This window comes from Helicoverpa zea, chromosome 18, assembly GCF_022581195.2.
Source record: "Helicoverpa zea isolate HzStark_Cry1AcR chromosome 18, ilHelZeax1.1, whole genome shotgun sequence".
Lineage (NCBI taxonomy): Eukaryota > Metazoa > Arthropoda > Insecta > Lepidoptera > Noctuidae > Helicoverpa > Helicoverpa zea.
In genome coordinates this window covers 10,055,326-10,069,711 of record NC_061469.1, presented here as the reverse complement: position 1 = coordinate 10,069,711, position 14,386 = coordinate 10,055,326, and the positions used below count along the sequence as shown (strand labels likewise).

The 14,386-nt window shown below is 35.6% G+C and overlaps 3 protein-coding genes across 4 annotated transcripts in view; 1 reads left to right on the top strand and 2 right to left on the bottom strand.

Moving 5' to 3' along the window:
* Positions 1 to 1,024: 1,024 nt before the first annotated feature.
* LOC124639033 (mitochondrial coenzyme A diphosphatase NUDT8-like) lies at positions 1,025 to 9,270 on the bottom strand. The gene is made up of 2 exons (XM_047176249.1): positions 8,290 to 9,270; positions 1,025 to 1,239 (listed from the first exon to the last, which is right to left on the bottom strand). Exon 1 carries the CDS (start codon positions 9,123 to 9,125, stop codon positions 8,361 to 8,363), a length of 765 nt encoding a protein of 254 aa, XP_047032205.1. The 5' UTR covers positions 9,126 to 9,270; the 3' UTR covers positions 1,025 to 1,239; positions 8,290 to 8,360.
* LOC124639036 (mitochondrial coenzyme A diphosphatase NUDT8-like) lies at positions 9,238 to 10,597 on the top strand. The gene has a single exon (XM_047176252.1). It carries the CDS (start codon positions 9,672 to 9,674, stop codon positions 10,320 to 10,322), a length of 651 nt encoding a protein of 216 aa, XP_047032208.1. The 5' UTR covers positions 9,238 to 9,671; the 3' UTR covers positions 10,323 to 10,597.
* The window catches only part of LOC124639032 (chloride intracellular channel exc-4), a 41,910-nt gene continuing 38,119 nt past the window's right edge, over positions 10,596 to 14,386 (bottom strand). The window contains exons 5-8 of one of the 2 annotated variants that reach the window (XM_047176247.1): positions 14,086 to 14,188; positions 13,676 to 13,786; positions 13,358 to 13,426; positions 10,596 to 12,305 (exon numbers count right to left, since the gene is read on the bottom strand). In XM_047176247.1, the coding sequence (XP_047032203.1) occupies positions 12,213 to 12,305; positions 13,358 to 13,426; positions 13,676 to 13,786; positions 14,086 to 14,188 (376 nt within the window). In that variant the 3' untranslated portion in view covers positions 10,596 to 12,212. The remainder of the gene's footprint in view (positions 12,306 to 13,357; positions 13,427 to 13,675; positions 13,787 to 14,085; positions 14,189 to 14,386) is intronic. The other variant, XM_047176248.1, reaches the window with a different exon arrangement.

Here is a 14,386-nt window from a genome sequence, read left to right as displayed (position 1 = left end):
CAATAAAAATAAATTGAAAAATCCGCTCGCTTCGCTCGCGGTTTCTTCATCTTTTCTGGTTTATTCTGCGCTCTTTGAGTCCAATCTAACAAAAAGTTAAAGCACCGAAGTAGCAAAAACAACTGACGCTCTACGCTGACGATTTCTAAGCTGTTCAGGAGGTGGAGGACTTTTGTGTCCCAAATAATTTCGCTTTTGTGTCCTCAAAACTTAAAAAAATTTGGCGCTCGCTACGCTCGCGACTTTTTCACTTTAGGCCGGTTTTATAAACTCGTTTTGGTACTTTACTGTTCTAAATCTTAAAAATTTTGCGCTCGCTGCGCTCGCGGCTTTTTTACTTGACACTGGTTTCTATAAAACTAGTTAGCGCTTTATAACTTTGCAGTGGTATGACTCCGGTTTCTTTATGTTAAACCTAGCAAAAAGCACCATGAATGATTTCTACACAATTTTTAAGTACTTCAATTACAATTTTAGTCCGTGATTATATTGTGTCGTTTTTTTGGGGGGGTGCCACCCGATGGGTGCGCCTCTGATATAGTACCTACCCGAACGAATGAACCGATTTTAATTTAGTATTTTTTTTGTATTACAGGTGTTTTACGGGCGAGTTTCATGAAAATCAATTGAGCCGTTTAAAAGTTACAGAGGTTTTACGCTTTAAAGTCGCTGTCAGATAAACTTGTTAGGTCAACATTAAACTCTTCGGTACATAGCGGGTTGCAAAAATAATCTAGTAACTGACAGAAATATCATTAAGTTCACAATCATTAGGGGCGGCAAAAATTGAATGGCCTACTAGCGGCAAATTTGTAAATCCGCCACTGTTAGCTACAGTCACATATATAATATATAATAACAGATATAGATAGTAGTCACTATAGTCTTATGTGTAATCACAGAGTGAATTATGTTACTCTTGAAACTACAAGTACACTGAAAGGTTACACATTACATTGTTTTGTAAAATTATTACATCAGAAAAATATTTCAGAATAATAAATAGGTAAATAAAATATTTATATTTCTCATATATAAATATATATAAAAAGTTCTTTATTCCAATAAATTATCTTTTATGTGTACAATGCCAATCATAGTTAACCAACATTACATAGTCATATTGTACTTAATTGCATTTTGTGTCCAAAATTTATGACAATACTGTCCTTGTGTACATTCCTTGTACTTACTATTCATAAATCTAGTTTTGCAGTTTTAAAATAAATTATCATCACTGTATTGTACGCTCATTTTATTATGTTAATCGACTCGCCAACGCACCACCACACAGGTCGACAGTCTGACAACGACTGACTCCCCACCGCTCGATCCGGTATTTATAACCGAGTGACGTATGCGCACGAGGCGTCATAATAATGACATAACCTATACAATGATGCACATGTACCTGCATACACTACATCTCTCCCTTGTTGTTTTGATTTTAACCTTGTTTCAAAAAGTCCAACAATCAAACTCATAAATATTTTGGTAATTTCTTAAAGATCTATCAAACACCTGCAGCACAACAAAAATAGAATAGAATAGAATAGAATAGATCTTTATTTGCATAGAAAATAGGTACATGATACAGTTGTTCTACATAGTGATTTAGTGCTCCTTATATTTTCTACCTTTAATAGGCATGCAAACAGTTTAAGTAGGTAATCAACATACATTTAGGCAATAATCATGATAGTATTAATACATTCGTCTACAGATTGCATGCGTTTAAAAATGTCAATATAAAATTAAATGAAAAAAAAATAAAAAATATATGTCAAAATAAAAAACAGATACAGAGTTAATGTCAAGATTAATTAACTGTTACATTTACAATTATTATAAATTTAAAGAATACATTATTATTTCAAATTAGCTGAGGTTCTTGTCAGTCAAAAAATCGCAAATTGAATAATAACATTTATTAATTAATAAGTCTAACAATTTCTTTTTAAACAGTACAATAGTTTCTGTTTTTAACCTATCCGGTATTTTGTTAAATATTGTTGGGCCCATACATAAAAGACTTTTCCTTAATAAGGCAGTATCATATCTAATAACATGTAACTTGTTTTTATATTGTTTCCTTATTGGCCTAGTGCTGTTATCAGATACTTTAATAAATAGGTGCATATTAGATTTTACAAAAACTGCAGTTTCAAAGATAAATAATGATGGAAATGTTAGTATCTTTAGGGACTTAAACATAGGTACGCAGCTGTCTGTTACTTTTAAATTACACATTGCCCTTAAACAGCGTTTCTGAGATTTGAACACCTGCTCTCTCAGGCTACAATTTCCCCAAAATATGATGCCAAATCTTAGTACCGATGCGACCAAACCGTGATATGCTGTCAACCTTGTAGTCATGCTCACTTTTTTGGCTAGATTAAGTAATATATACGCTGCAACGCTTAGTTTATTGCATATGTTTTCTGCATGTGGCTTCCAAGTTAATTGGCTGTCTATAATTATGCCTAAGAATTTTGCAACTGTTACTTGGTCAACTTTTTGTTCGTTATATTCTAATTGTAACATGTCCGGTAGTATTCGTTGATAAAAATGCATGACATTAGTTTTAGATATATTTATTAATAGATTGTTTTGGTCAAGCCAGTGTATAATGTCCCTTAAAGCACTATTTATGTCATGTTCATAAGTATTTTTGTTTATACATTTAATCAAGGCGGTGCTATCGTCAGCAAACAAAACCATAGGATGTTCAATGTGGCGTGTATATCAAAAATAATAATAATAAATAATAAAACCACGCTATCAGATCAGTCCACCGATCACACTGCCATCAAACTGATTTACTTTGTTCCGTTTCCATTTCATTTCCCTTTCCATTTAAGGAGACGACAGATATCGGTGATACTGCAGGACACTACATCCCTTCCCTTGTGAAATAAACATAAATAAAAATCCGTCCCTTTGCAGACGGTAACATACCAGCATCTGCTTCAGGCTCAACAAGACAAATTCGTAGCAGTGATATCAGGCCGGCAAGTTTAACTTCAGGTTTTGTAGCCGCTGTTCCGGCCCTGTATTATATCTACACTAGAGATGATCCGTCCATTTGGCAGACATCCCGCCAATCAGTCCATGTGAAATCAAGCAAGTCTGAAATATTGCTGTGCCTTCAGATAATGAGCACTCATCTTGCTTGGTTCGACTTCACTTAAAACTGATACAGAATGCATTGTTCCAAGGTAAAAGATCGGCATTAGGGTACCTCATCAATGCTTTTCACTCATTCAAAACCGTACGAGCCGTACGAGGAAAGTAATCACATAAGATCGTCCCAATTGAATGGTGACCTAGATGGACTGTTTCCAATTTGATGATGACCATATACTTTGTCACCCATTTAATGGCGACCACATACTTTGTCTCCAATTTAATGGTGACTCTATACTTTGTCACCCATTTAATGGTGACCACATACTTTGTCTCCAATTTAATGGTGACTCCATACTTTGTCACCCATTTAATGGTGACCACATACTTTGTCTCCAATTTAATGGCGACCACATATTTTGTCACCAATTTAATGGTTTAAATTGTAGTTCTATGTACGAGTTAAGTACTTTGAGTGCCTTGTAAGCAAGAGAATGCTAACTCAACTAATTTTGGTAATATGTAGTTTTTAATTTGAGAGTGGAATATCAAAGCCTATCATTATCTCAGCAATGTAACAAACAATCTGGTCTTCAACCCTATTGATCAGCGCTAGTACTTTGCACGTTTCTGCTAGTACACTCGCTGAAATTCTGATATAGGCTTTAAATACCCTACATCAATGTATGTCCAATATCTAGTCAAGAAACTGTAAGCTTCTTAGCATTCAACACCCAACATATGAATACCTTACTGCATATAATACTTGGAAGCGACCTGCATCCAGCGTCTTCCGGTGACCTTTATAAGGTCGTCTTTATAAGGTATCTGTGGAGATCAAAGGGGGAGGCCTATGTTCAGCAGTGGACGTCCTATGCCTGAGATGATGATGATGATGATGATGATATAATAGTGCGATAGGAATACTTATATTTCGGTTAGGCATCCAAGAACACTATTATCACCGGACATTGCGTTCTGTAATGTTTGTTTGCTTTTATTAATGTGGTTTTCAAAAATTAAAGTAGTCAAAGAATTATTATGCTTTGATGGTAAGCTTTTTAGTGTCATGGTTACATATTGATTATAACGAAGGTGTAAAGTAACATTACGAATCAGATTTTAACAAATTAGAACCATATTATGTAACGAACGCACTTTAACAGGTGTCACTAACTTTGCACTATATATTTTGAAGCTGTGACATTCTGCATCACCATAAAATAGAAGAGTCCCTGACCCTCAACTCATGCTCTTCTTCCTTTCAACAAGGTGACAGCAGCTCACAAACAGTTTTCTAGTCGATGCAATTTTCCTTTTGCAAAACAACCGCTAAACTTTCTAAAACATTTGTCTACACATAGATAAATGTGGGATTCTAATTCTATATCTCAATTTCATGAGCAGCTATGCTGCTCTCATGTCATACTTGACCTCATCAATTTGATGATCAGCTTTGTGCTGCTTCCATTTTTAATATTTTACGCTTTTCCAATTTCATGACCGCGTATAGGTAACGTAATATATATTTTTTTTTTATGTAAGTATAGTTGGCTGCATAAGTATGTTTATAGTTTCGTTCAAAAGCGCTTACCCTTTATTGCAGCTGACTTTATCTACGTTGTTTTAGTTAGACAACCAGAATATAAAAATATTATTATCTTTTATAGGGACAGCACTCCAGTAAATTTTTAAACGATTTGGTGACTAAGGGCAATTTTACTTCCTATACTTTAAGGAACACTTACTCAGATTATATTTTGCAGTAGGACTTAGGAACTTAATAATATTTTAGTTATTATTAACCAAATGTCGACGCAACTGTGTAGTTTAATTCGCACAAAAGAGTAATAAATGTCGATAAATGTAAATAGTGATAAAGTTCTTTACCTCTCATGCGAGTCCAATTGTCTTACGGTAACCTAAGATTGGTGTTCTAAGATCAATTTTATTATTAACCCTAACGCTATGGACACAAGACATTATTTTGTTAATAGATATCCATCCCACCACCCATATGGATCTTATCTTATGGGATGGGTTGAGGAAATTACACAACTTTATATTACAAGTAGGTGTGCACTTCAAGAATATATTAATGTGATGATTTATTAACTTGAGATCAATAAATGGATTCTATTTCATATATGTTCATATATGGTTACGTTATTCGCTCCTATGGAAGCATATTCTTCCACAACTCTCAATGTACTTATACTGCTTATTGGTACTGCAATACTGTAAAACATAATTTGCAAATAACAATATTATAATGAGGGCCACTTTGTTAAACTATTTGTAAACACCAATGTAAAACAATAAAAAAGAGGCTAAGATACCAATTAAAATTCATTCAAGCCTGAGTCTTGAAGGTTTTAAAAGCACACGCAATCATCAACTTTTGAGAACTTGATTGCAACAATCATCCATGAGCTAATCATCATTAGACAGTTCCCAGAGTAAGTATCTACATTGGAACTCCTTCCAGGTATCATCCTTAAAAGATTTTTTGTCACAGATGAGAAGGCCCAGTTGGGTAAATGATGATGATGTCCTCCTAGCCGATTATCGGCTACGGCGGCTGTACTCACGTAAGGGGATTAGCCAACTGCGCAGGACATATTATAGTGCACAAGCATTTGCGCAGACACAGGTGCACTCACTGTTCCTTCACTCTCATAACCCGATGGGACGGCAATCCGACACGACCGGAAAGAGATCAGGCGCAGGACCGACATTTACGTGCTTTCCGATGCACGGGTGTATCAATCACCAACTTCCAGGCCCGACCCGGGAATCGAACCCGAGACCTCGTGCTCAGCAGCCGCGCTTGCGACAGCTAGACCAACGAGGCAGTTGGGTAGATAAAGTAGCATTGTCAAATAAATCACAGATTGCTCCAATGCTTAGTTCCATATTCTTTTGATCTAAGAGTTTTATATCAACCTAAAGTACTGAAATTACAATTGTGAGCTAGCATGTTTACCAAAGATTCTATCTATTGAATACCAAAATTTTGATCCACATTTTCCAGCTAGTATTGCTGCTTGTATGCTGTTCTATTGTTCTGTATCTTCTGGAATATCTCTGTTGTATAACAACCTCTTTAATACAGCAAAATAAAGTAAAAGTATTGAAATTATACCTAGGGTGACTGAGCAACTGTTATAATTAACACTATTATGGGTAGGCAACCCACTAGAGGTGTTGATGGACTTGGATGTTGTGCATAGGTGAATACATACCAGTATAGCTGGGCGAGTTCTTCAACATACATGGCCAACCTACTACGGTCCCTCAATGTGCTGTTTGTTTAACTAGATACCTAGCACATGTTTGTCATTTGTAGAACCGTTGAGTATATAACCCACCAGTTTGTTCTTGTAATATCCTCTATATTGCAAGCACTTGAATTAAGTTAGTTAAGTACCAGAACAATATAGCAGGTATAAGTTGTTGACTAGACTCTGAGAAGTTAAGTTTGGAAGCTTTTTATGATCCAAATCACCGGGCACAGAAAATATAAAAATTATCAAGATTTACTATTTAGTTGTTGCAGTAGTTGACAACTATCGCCAGATAATTTATGCGTGTACAGTCAATTGAATGACCAGTAGACGTTCACTACCGTTAACTGTCAAGCTGTCAATTTAATGACCAGTAGATATAGACTACTGCCAACTGTCAAGCTGTCAATTTAATGACCAGTAGATATAGACTACTGCCAACTGTCAAGCTGTCAATTTAATGACCAGTAGATATAGACTACTGCCAACTGCCAAGCTGTCAATTTAATGACCAGTAGATATACACTACTGCCAACCATCAAGCTGTCAATTCAATGCCCAGTAGATATAGACTACTGCCAACAATCAGGCTGTCAATTTAATGACCAGTAGATACACACTACTGCCAACCATCAAGCTGTCAATTCAATGACCAGTAGATATAGACTACTGCCAACAATCAGGCTGTCAATTTAATGACCAGTAGATACACACTACTGCCAACCATCAAGCTGTCAATTCAATGACCAGTAGATATAGACTACTGCCAACAATCAGGCTGTCAATTTAATGACCAGTAGATACACACTACTGCCAACTGCCAAGCTGTCAATCTAATGACCAGTAGATACACGCTACTGCCAACTGCCAAGCTGTCAATCTAATGACCAGTAGATATACACTACTGCTAACCGTCAAGCTGTCAATTTAATGACCAGCAGATTTTTGGAATAGAATAGGTCTTTATTTGCTTAGAATGCAGGCACTTACAAAATAGGATTGTAAACAACATAATAAGATCCGTGTACATTCCGCCTTGTTGGCATGCAAGCACAACAATTATTAAACACAATTGATTATAAGGCAAATAGGTTATTGTATTATATCCTCTAGGAAATCCCACCACTGCTAAAATCGTCTTGACGACAATTCAACAACCAGCAACTTTATATTGCTTCCAATAAATGCCTATTATTGAATAAACTTTGATGCAGGTTTAAGAATGAGTAAACTGATCACCAAGTAATGATTTTGTATTATAAATTACTCATTTGATAAATATTAACACCTGCAATAAATATTGCTACTTCCATTAGAATTGTAACAAGGTAAACTTAAACAAAGAATTACGTAAAAAGGTTAAAATTTGTTTGCAATTCGGGTGATACATACATGAACATAAAAGTTATGTATACTTTGTCATTCTACTCTCTTCCCTTCCTTCTTTCCTTTTGCTCTTTTTAATATGATTGAATATTAACATCGGTCAGAGGTTACTTGTTGTCAAAGCTTATTTAGCATACATTAATTTGGTATAGGCATGAATAGGACAAATTATTTAGTATAACCTTGTATATCAAATATTTTTCTGGATCACAGAACTAATAGGTAGTTCAAAATTATAAAAATTAGATAATAGGTAACTGTTGGTCCAAACACTCACGGTTTTATCCTCGTCGCCAATGTATTGTACTCTCATTTTATTATGTTAATCGACTCGCCAACGCACCACCACACAGGTCGACAGTCTGACAACGACTGACTCCCCACCGCTCGATCCGGTATTTATAACCGAGTGACGTATGCGCACGAGGCGTCATAATAATGACATAACCTATACAATGATGCACATGTACCTGCATACACTACAATCACTTAAAATAATAAATAAAAAAATAAATCAATTTTCCTAATGAAACAATCTGGTTCAAGGTCCAATGTCTATGCTTAAAGTTTTGCAGGCATAAGTTCACTTATTTTGTATTCTTTTCTCAAAAACTCTGGACTATACAATTCACTAGGCAGGAAAGAGTTTAAGAAGAGATGTGTGATTATCCCCGTGATGCCCCACACCCTGTGCTTACCACCATTGAACACTGGGATAACAAAGCCGTTGTACCTAATGCAACCATGATTGTTTGTGTCACAGAACACTTTCATAGGAATAGTGAATACATCAGCCACTTCATTTTCATTTGGTACCAATTTGTTTATTTCAAAGTTCTTAATTTCACCAACTACAGGTGTAATCAGGATTTTTTGGTCTCGACCTTGAACTTCAGACATTTTTGTCCAGATTTCTATATCTTTAGCTGGAACGCCTATTTCTTCTTCTGTTTCGCGGAGGGCTGCATCGTAAACAGTTTCATTCTTATCCATTTTGCCGCCAGGAAATGATACCTGGCCGCTGTGTGAGCTTAAATTTGAAGATCGTAACGTGTATAGAAGACATACTTCCCCATTTTCCACGCATACTGGGACTAAGACAGACGCACTGGATTTTATTTTTCCACTTCTAATATTGAAGGACGGCAGTTCACTTATGCTTGCAATACACCTTTCTTTAGCTGCACTAGATAACAGAGCCCCAGGTGTGAGACTCATGGCTAGTTTATTACAAAGTTTGTAAGCGGGATTCATTAACAGAGTCAATATATACACTGAGTGTAAAGTCCAACTCACGTTGAAAACCTTGAAGCTATTTAGTATCATACAAGTTATACTTGATATCACAGTGTACTTTGAACATATAGCTTGATATTTTGCGAAGCTGCGAGATGAAAATAATGTCAAATGTCAAAATCTCCAATGACAGCAGCACAGCTGAGTGCTTAGATATTTCACAGTTATATTTTTACCAGTTTCACATTCAGTGTTTCTGAACGTAGTAGGTACTGACCTATCTTTCCGAGAGACACGAAATTTGAATTATGTAACAATTTATTTGATTTAGTTAGTTATTTGTGTGCGCATGTGTTTTGTTTGAAACGATTAAATTGTATATTTAATAAACCACAATAATAAATTATGCAAGCTGTTGCTGATTAGATACAGAGAACACCAAGTCTGAATCGCCTGAAATGATTGAATGAAAACATGAAAACTGAAAAACATTAAAAACTGTCTAGGAAACTGTCAGTCAGTGCCAAATTGAGATTCAAACTTTTACTGAAATGTGACAAAACAAAAAATATAAAATATTTGATTTTGGGCTAGCTACAAAATTATAGTAATAAGTGAGTGATATGTTCCATAGTTATGACTACTAGGGTATCTTTTGGTATACAAAATATATTTTCCTTAGCCTCCCGTGAACGATGTATGACAAATTTCAAAAGGCTGACCACACCAAGGTATGGAAAAATGCCAACGGACACAGCAGCCGTATTAGTGCCGCTTTGTAAAGTGGCAGAAAAACCCTCGTTGCTGTACACAGTTCGTTGTACAAACCTTAGGACTAACAGTGGTGAAGTATCGTTCCCGGGTGGGCCAATCAACCAGGATGACACTCCTGTCCAAACTGCCCTAAGAGAGACATATCAGCAAATAGGATTGCGAGCCGAAAAGATTGATGTGTGGGGCCAGGGGCCTCCGCTTCCTGGCCGCAACAATAAAATAATGATCACTCCTGTGGTAGGCTCTATATCAACACTGGTTCAAGAAGATTTGAACATAAACGTTTCAGAGGTTGCAGAAGTATTTACTGTGCCCATCGAGATGTTATGTGAAGCAAAAAATCAATATTATACTCAGTTTAGTAACGGTTTTATCCTGCCAGTTTTCGTCATTGAAGAATATAAAATCTGGGGTATCACTGCGTACATAACTCACGCATTTTTAGGTTCAGCATTGACCAAGGATGTTTACAAAAATGAATGGATGAAGAAGAAAATTGTCATAGATAAATAATACAATGTGGGCGCAGTATACATTTTAAATTATGTCTAAATATTTAATTCCAATAAATAAACATTTTTTTTTATCAAAAGGTTTTATTATTAAAAAAAGCTACTGTTATCACATTGATAGTACACAAATAGAGAAAGTTGTCACACTACACTAAAAGCAAGGCACAAAGCATGATTATTTTAAGTTTGGCAATATTTGAGCAAGATTTTACAAATATGTATACAAAGAGAAAATAAAGGAAATGAAAATTAAATAAAACACAAAACAAAAAAATATTATTATCCAGGTTTATTCCTTAACATTTACATTATAATCTAGTAAATTATTATTTTATACATTGTCCAATCGACATGCTGGTCGTCTCTCGCCCTTGTCTCTGTTGTGTTCTATGTCTAGTTGTGTGTTGAATTTGCAAAGTTTGCTAATAATAAAACTTTATAGTGACCTATTTTGTTTTTAACATTCTTAAAGTATAAATATCCCTCAAAAATGAGATGCCAAATGTCTATTATTTAAATAGGTGGTCCAACTTAAAGCCTCACTTCTAACGTTCTATTGTAAGGTCGTAAATATAATGAAAATATAAACAAGAAACACAAGGAACTGAAAATGTAAACAAAACAAAATAAGTACATTCTTATGACAAAAAATATACCTTTATTCACAAGGTAACGTAACATAAGGCAGGCAAGAGCGCTCACGTCAATGTTTGTAATCATTACATGAAATAGATGTTTAAAACGACAGCAACAATAAGGCAGAGGCATTAAAATCAAAATGGCGGTGAAACTGATCTCATTAAATCTATAAATTAATCTATAGGAGTCCAAAATGAACAAAAACAATCGAATACTGTGAAGCAACCTTACAACTATTGTGAATATAATACAACAACACATCCTGGGCATTTATTCGTTGTGTTTGAACACTGAAACTATACTAAACTAAATAAAAAAAAACTTGTAAAATTATTATTTTTCATATACAGACAAAGGTACACTGCAATTTGTAAAGATTGATGCAACATGGTTAAAAAATCCACATTTCAATTTGTTCATCTCCTCTGCCAAATACACTTACATCAATATAATAAAAATGCACATTCAAAATGTTTCAAGACCACTCCAAGCTATTTTATCCAAATAATGATGGCCACAATAACTTCTTACAATTTGCAAATAATAAAAATAAAATATATAGGTGATCCGCTGAAGGTGTCACAAAGTTAACATGGTTTTTTATATAAAATAATGTCCAAATATATAATAAATAATTCACAATATCCTAAGCTTTCCTCAGCATGTATTCATAAAACTTAATTCCGATTGCACCAAACCATACATACAATCCCATAGATTTTAAATCTACTGATAGAGCAATACTAAAAAAATGAATTTAATTTAATACAAAAATATAATTCCTCATGTGTTTTGTCAGCACCTTGCATGGCATTAATCTCTTTGTGTCCAAAAAGTGTTATTAAAAATGTAAAGATGACTAATGTCAAGAGGCACTTTGTCGCTAACGTAATGGCGTGGTTTTGGCGAGTCGGGCGTCGGATGGAAGGAGTCAGTATCACGCTGAATTATACAGTCTCGGCACTGCGTCGCACATTACCCTTACTGGTCACCCTGACCGACCACACGAGTAAAGAGGTTGGACAATACCGCAACCTTTGTCAAACTATCACATGGAAGGATCACAACTTTGAATATAGAACATGGAGGGAGAAGTAATCAAGTTACACTATACGGAGTGTAGGATATTGGGCTCTTTACCGTGTGGTCTCCGATACATATTATGCTGTTGAATTTAGTCTCGTTGTGTGGCGATGGTATAATTTGGAAGAGTAGACCGCCTACTGTTGTACCGTGGCACGTGCCGGCCGAGTTATTCGGCGTTACTGTTCTCGCTCACGTCGATGGGGATTGACGTCGTGAACGTCGGCGTCTCGAGTTCTTCGTGTTTCTTCATTTTCAGCGCCTGTAATTATATTATTTTAATTAGCATTCTATTAAATAAATGTATCAACATTTTATGGCGAACAATGGTGGGCAATTTAATGAATAGCCAAAAAACAAAATAGTCAATTTAGGCGCTCGAAGTTCTGATATTGTTATGTTAGGATTAACAATTATTTGGATTTGTCAAAATAGCTGAACCAACTTCAAATATGGCAAAATTGGTTTTTCAAAAGATTTCAAAATAAATAAAAAATGCATTTATGTTAGGCTCTTAAAAAGTTCTCATTTGTACTTCAAGAAGTTGCTCTTAATGTTAATACAGCATTATAAAGTTACTAGATTAAAAAAAGTACAACAAACAGATACCACAACCTGCCACACACCGTCACAGCGAAAACAAAACGCTACACTAATCACCAGTTTTGGAAGATTAATCACCGATTAAAATAAATAAAAAGTTCGCAAGTAATCTTTCAAAAACTGGTGATAAGACCATGAAGTATGTAAGTTCAGTATCGAAATGGCGACGAACCTGATTTCATTATTTTATATACAAAAATCAGGCCCTTGGCGCAATTTTCACTATTTTCAAGTAACACTTAAAAAAATGTTAGCCGGGTATAAATCAATTTTAGGTGGATGTAGGTCCGGGGGTAAAAAATCAAACCCCAATTACATACTTACTCTTTTGATACCAATTTTTCCAATTTATTTCCTTTCATATTCATAGTTTACAAGCCTTGAAAGTAGGGAAAATAAAACAGAATGAAATGCAACCGAGAAAGACATGGCTCTCGTTATTATCAGCAATGAAATTGTTATGGTTAAAAATCGACTAACGACTCCGGCTACAGAGAAATTTTAGTCGATTTTCGTGGCCCCAAGACTGCGTACCGAAACAGCGAGAGAACCGTCGAGAAAAATATTAAAGAAGTATTTAGCGCTTGCGTTTTTACATATGGCGTGCGTCTGACAAAAATGCGAGTATGTTTTGTATACCGAATGATTTAGGGATGTGACCAAACAATGCGATGTTATAGTGACGTCACGTTAGGACACCCGCGAACGTACCACATCCGTCGGTATCTCTTTCCGTTGCAGTGTGGGCGTCGGCGACAGCACCAAACCTTTCGTCGACAACTGAAGGCGACAGTAACACGATAGATAGAGAGAATAGAAGAACCCAAATTACATAGATAGACGTCGTATTGAGTATACGACCAAATATAATAAGAATACACATATATTTTGAGGTTAAAGTAACCCAATTAGGTTACTTTTATATATTTTAACAATATTGTTTTTTTTGTCCCATAGAGTAGGATAAAAGGCCCCGATAGTATTGTATATGGCAACACTGGGTTTTCATGACGTAAGAAATAATGTTACCTGCTGCAGTTTATAATGATTGATGATGTCTTGGTCGGCGGGGCAGCTTTGTGTGAACGCGTCCAACTGGTACATGTGGTACATGTAACGCCAGAGGGCGCGGAAACTCGTCTGGAAACCAAAATAAATAAAGTTCGTAGTAAGTTTATTTTCCGTAAAATGACCAGTTATATAATAATTTGATATGAAACATATTTTCAGGAAATAATGCAAAATAATTAGAATTGTATGCTGTAAGACTGTACTGGCTGAAAATGTCTACAGAGTTTCTAGCCAGTTCTTCTCCATAACACCCACCCCTTGGGTCCACCTAGCTACTACAACAACTAGTTTGAAGTCTCACTGACAGCTTGTAAGCCTATTGAACACAATAATTTTGAGTTTACTCAATAAAATGCTGTAAAACGTACCGGTATCTCGAAGTCGACGAAGTACTTGCCAGCGACGCGGATATGCTGCAGCCGGGGCATCAGCTCGCAGTCGAAACAGCACATTGTGTCGCCTGTTAAGAACCTGCAACATCAATAGACATTGTTAACATTTGGAAAAAGGGAGAAACTAGTTATAAGACACTATTTCTGTCCTGTGTGGGTTCATCCCTTAATTAAACTAAATATGAAGAAGAACAGCCAAATCGTGACATGTTGGTTACAAACTCCTGGACGGCACTGTGTTTGCCGTCTTTAACGAGAGCCTATACACCTAAAATAA

What these genes read in the sequence shown, in the direction of transcription:
- LOC124639033 (XM_047176249.1), bottom strand. Translation starts at nt 9,125, where the DNA reads ATGATACTAAATAGCTTCAAGGTTTTCAACGTGAGTTGGACTTTACAC.
- LOC124639036 (XM_047176252.1), top strand. Translation starts at nt 9,672, where the DNA reads ATGACTACTAGGGTATCTTTTGGTATACAAAATATATTTTCCTTAGCC.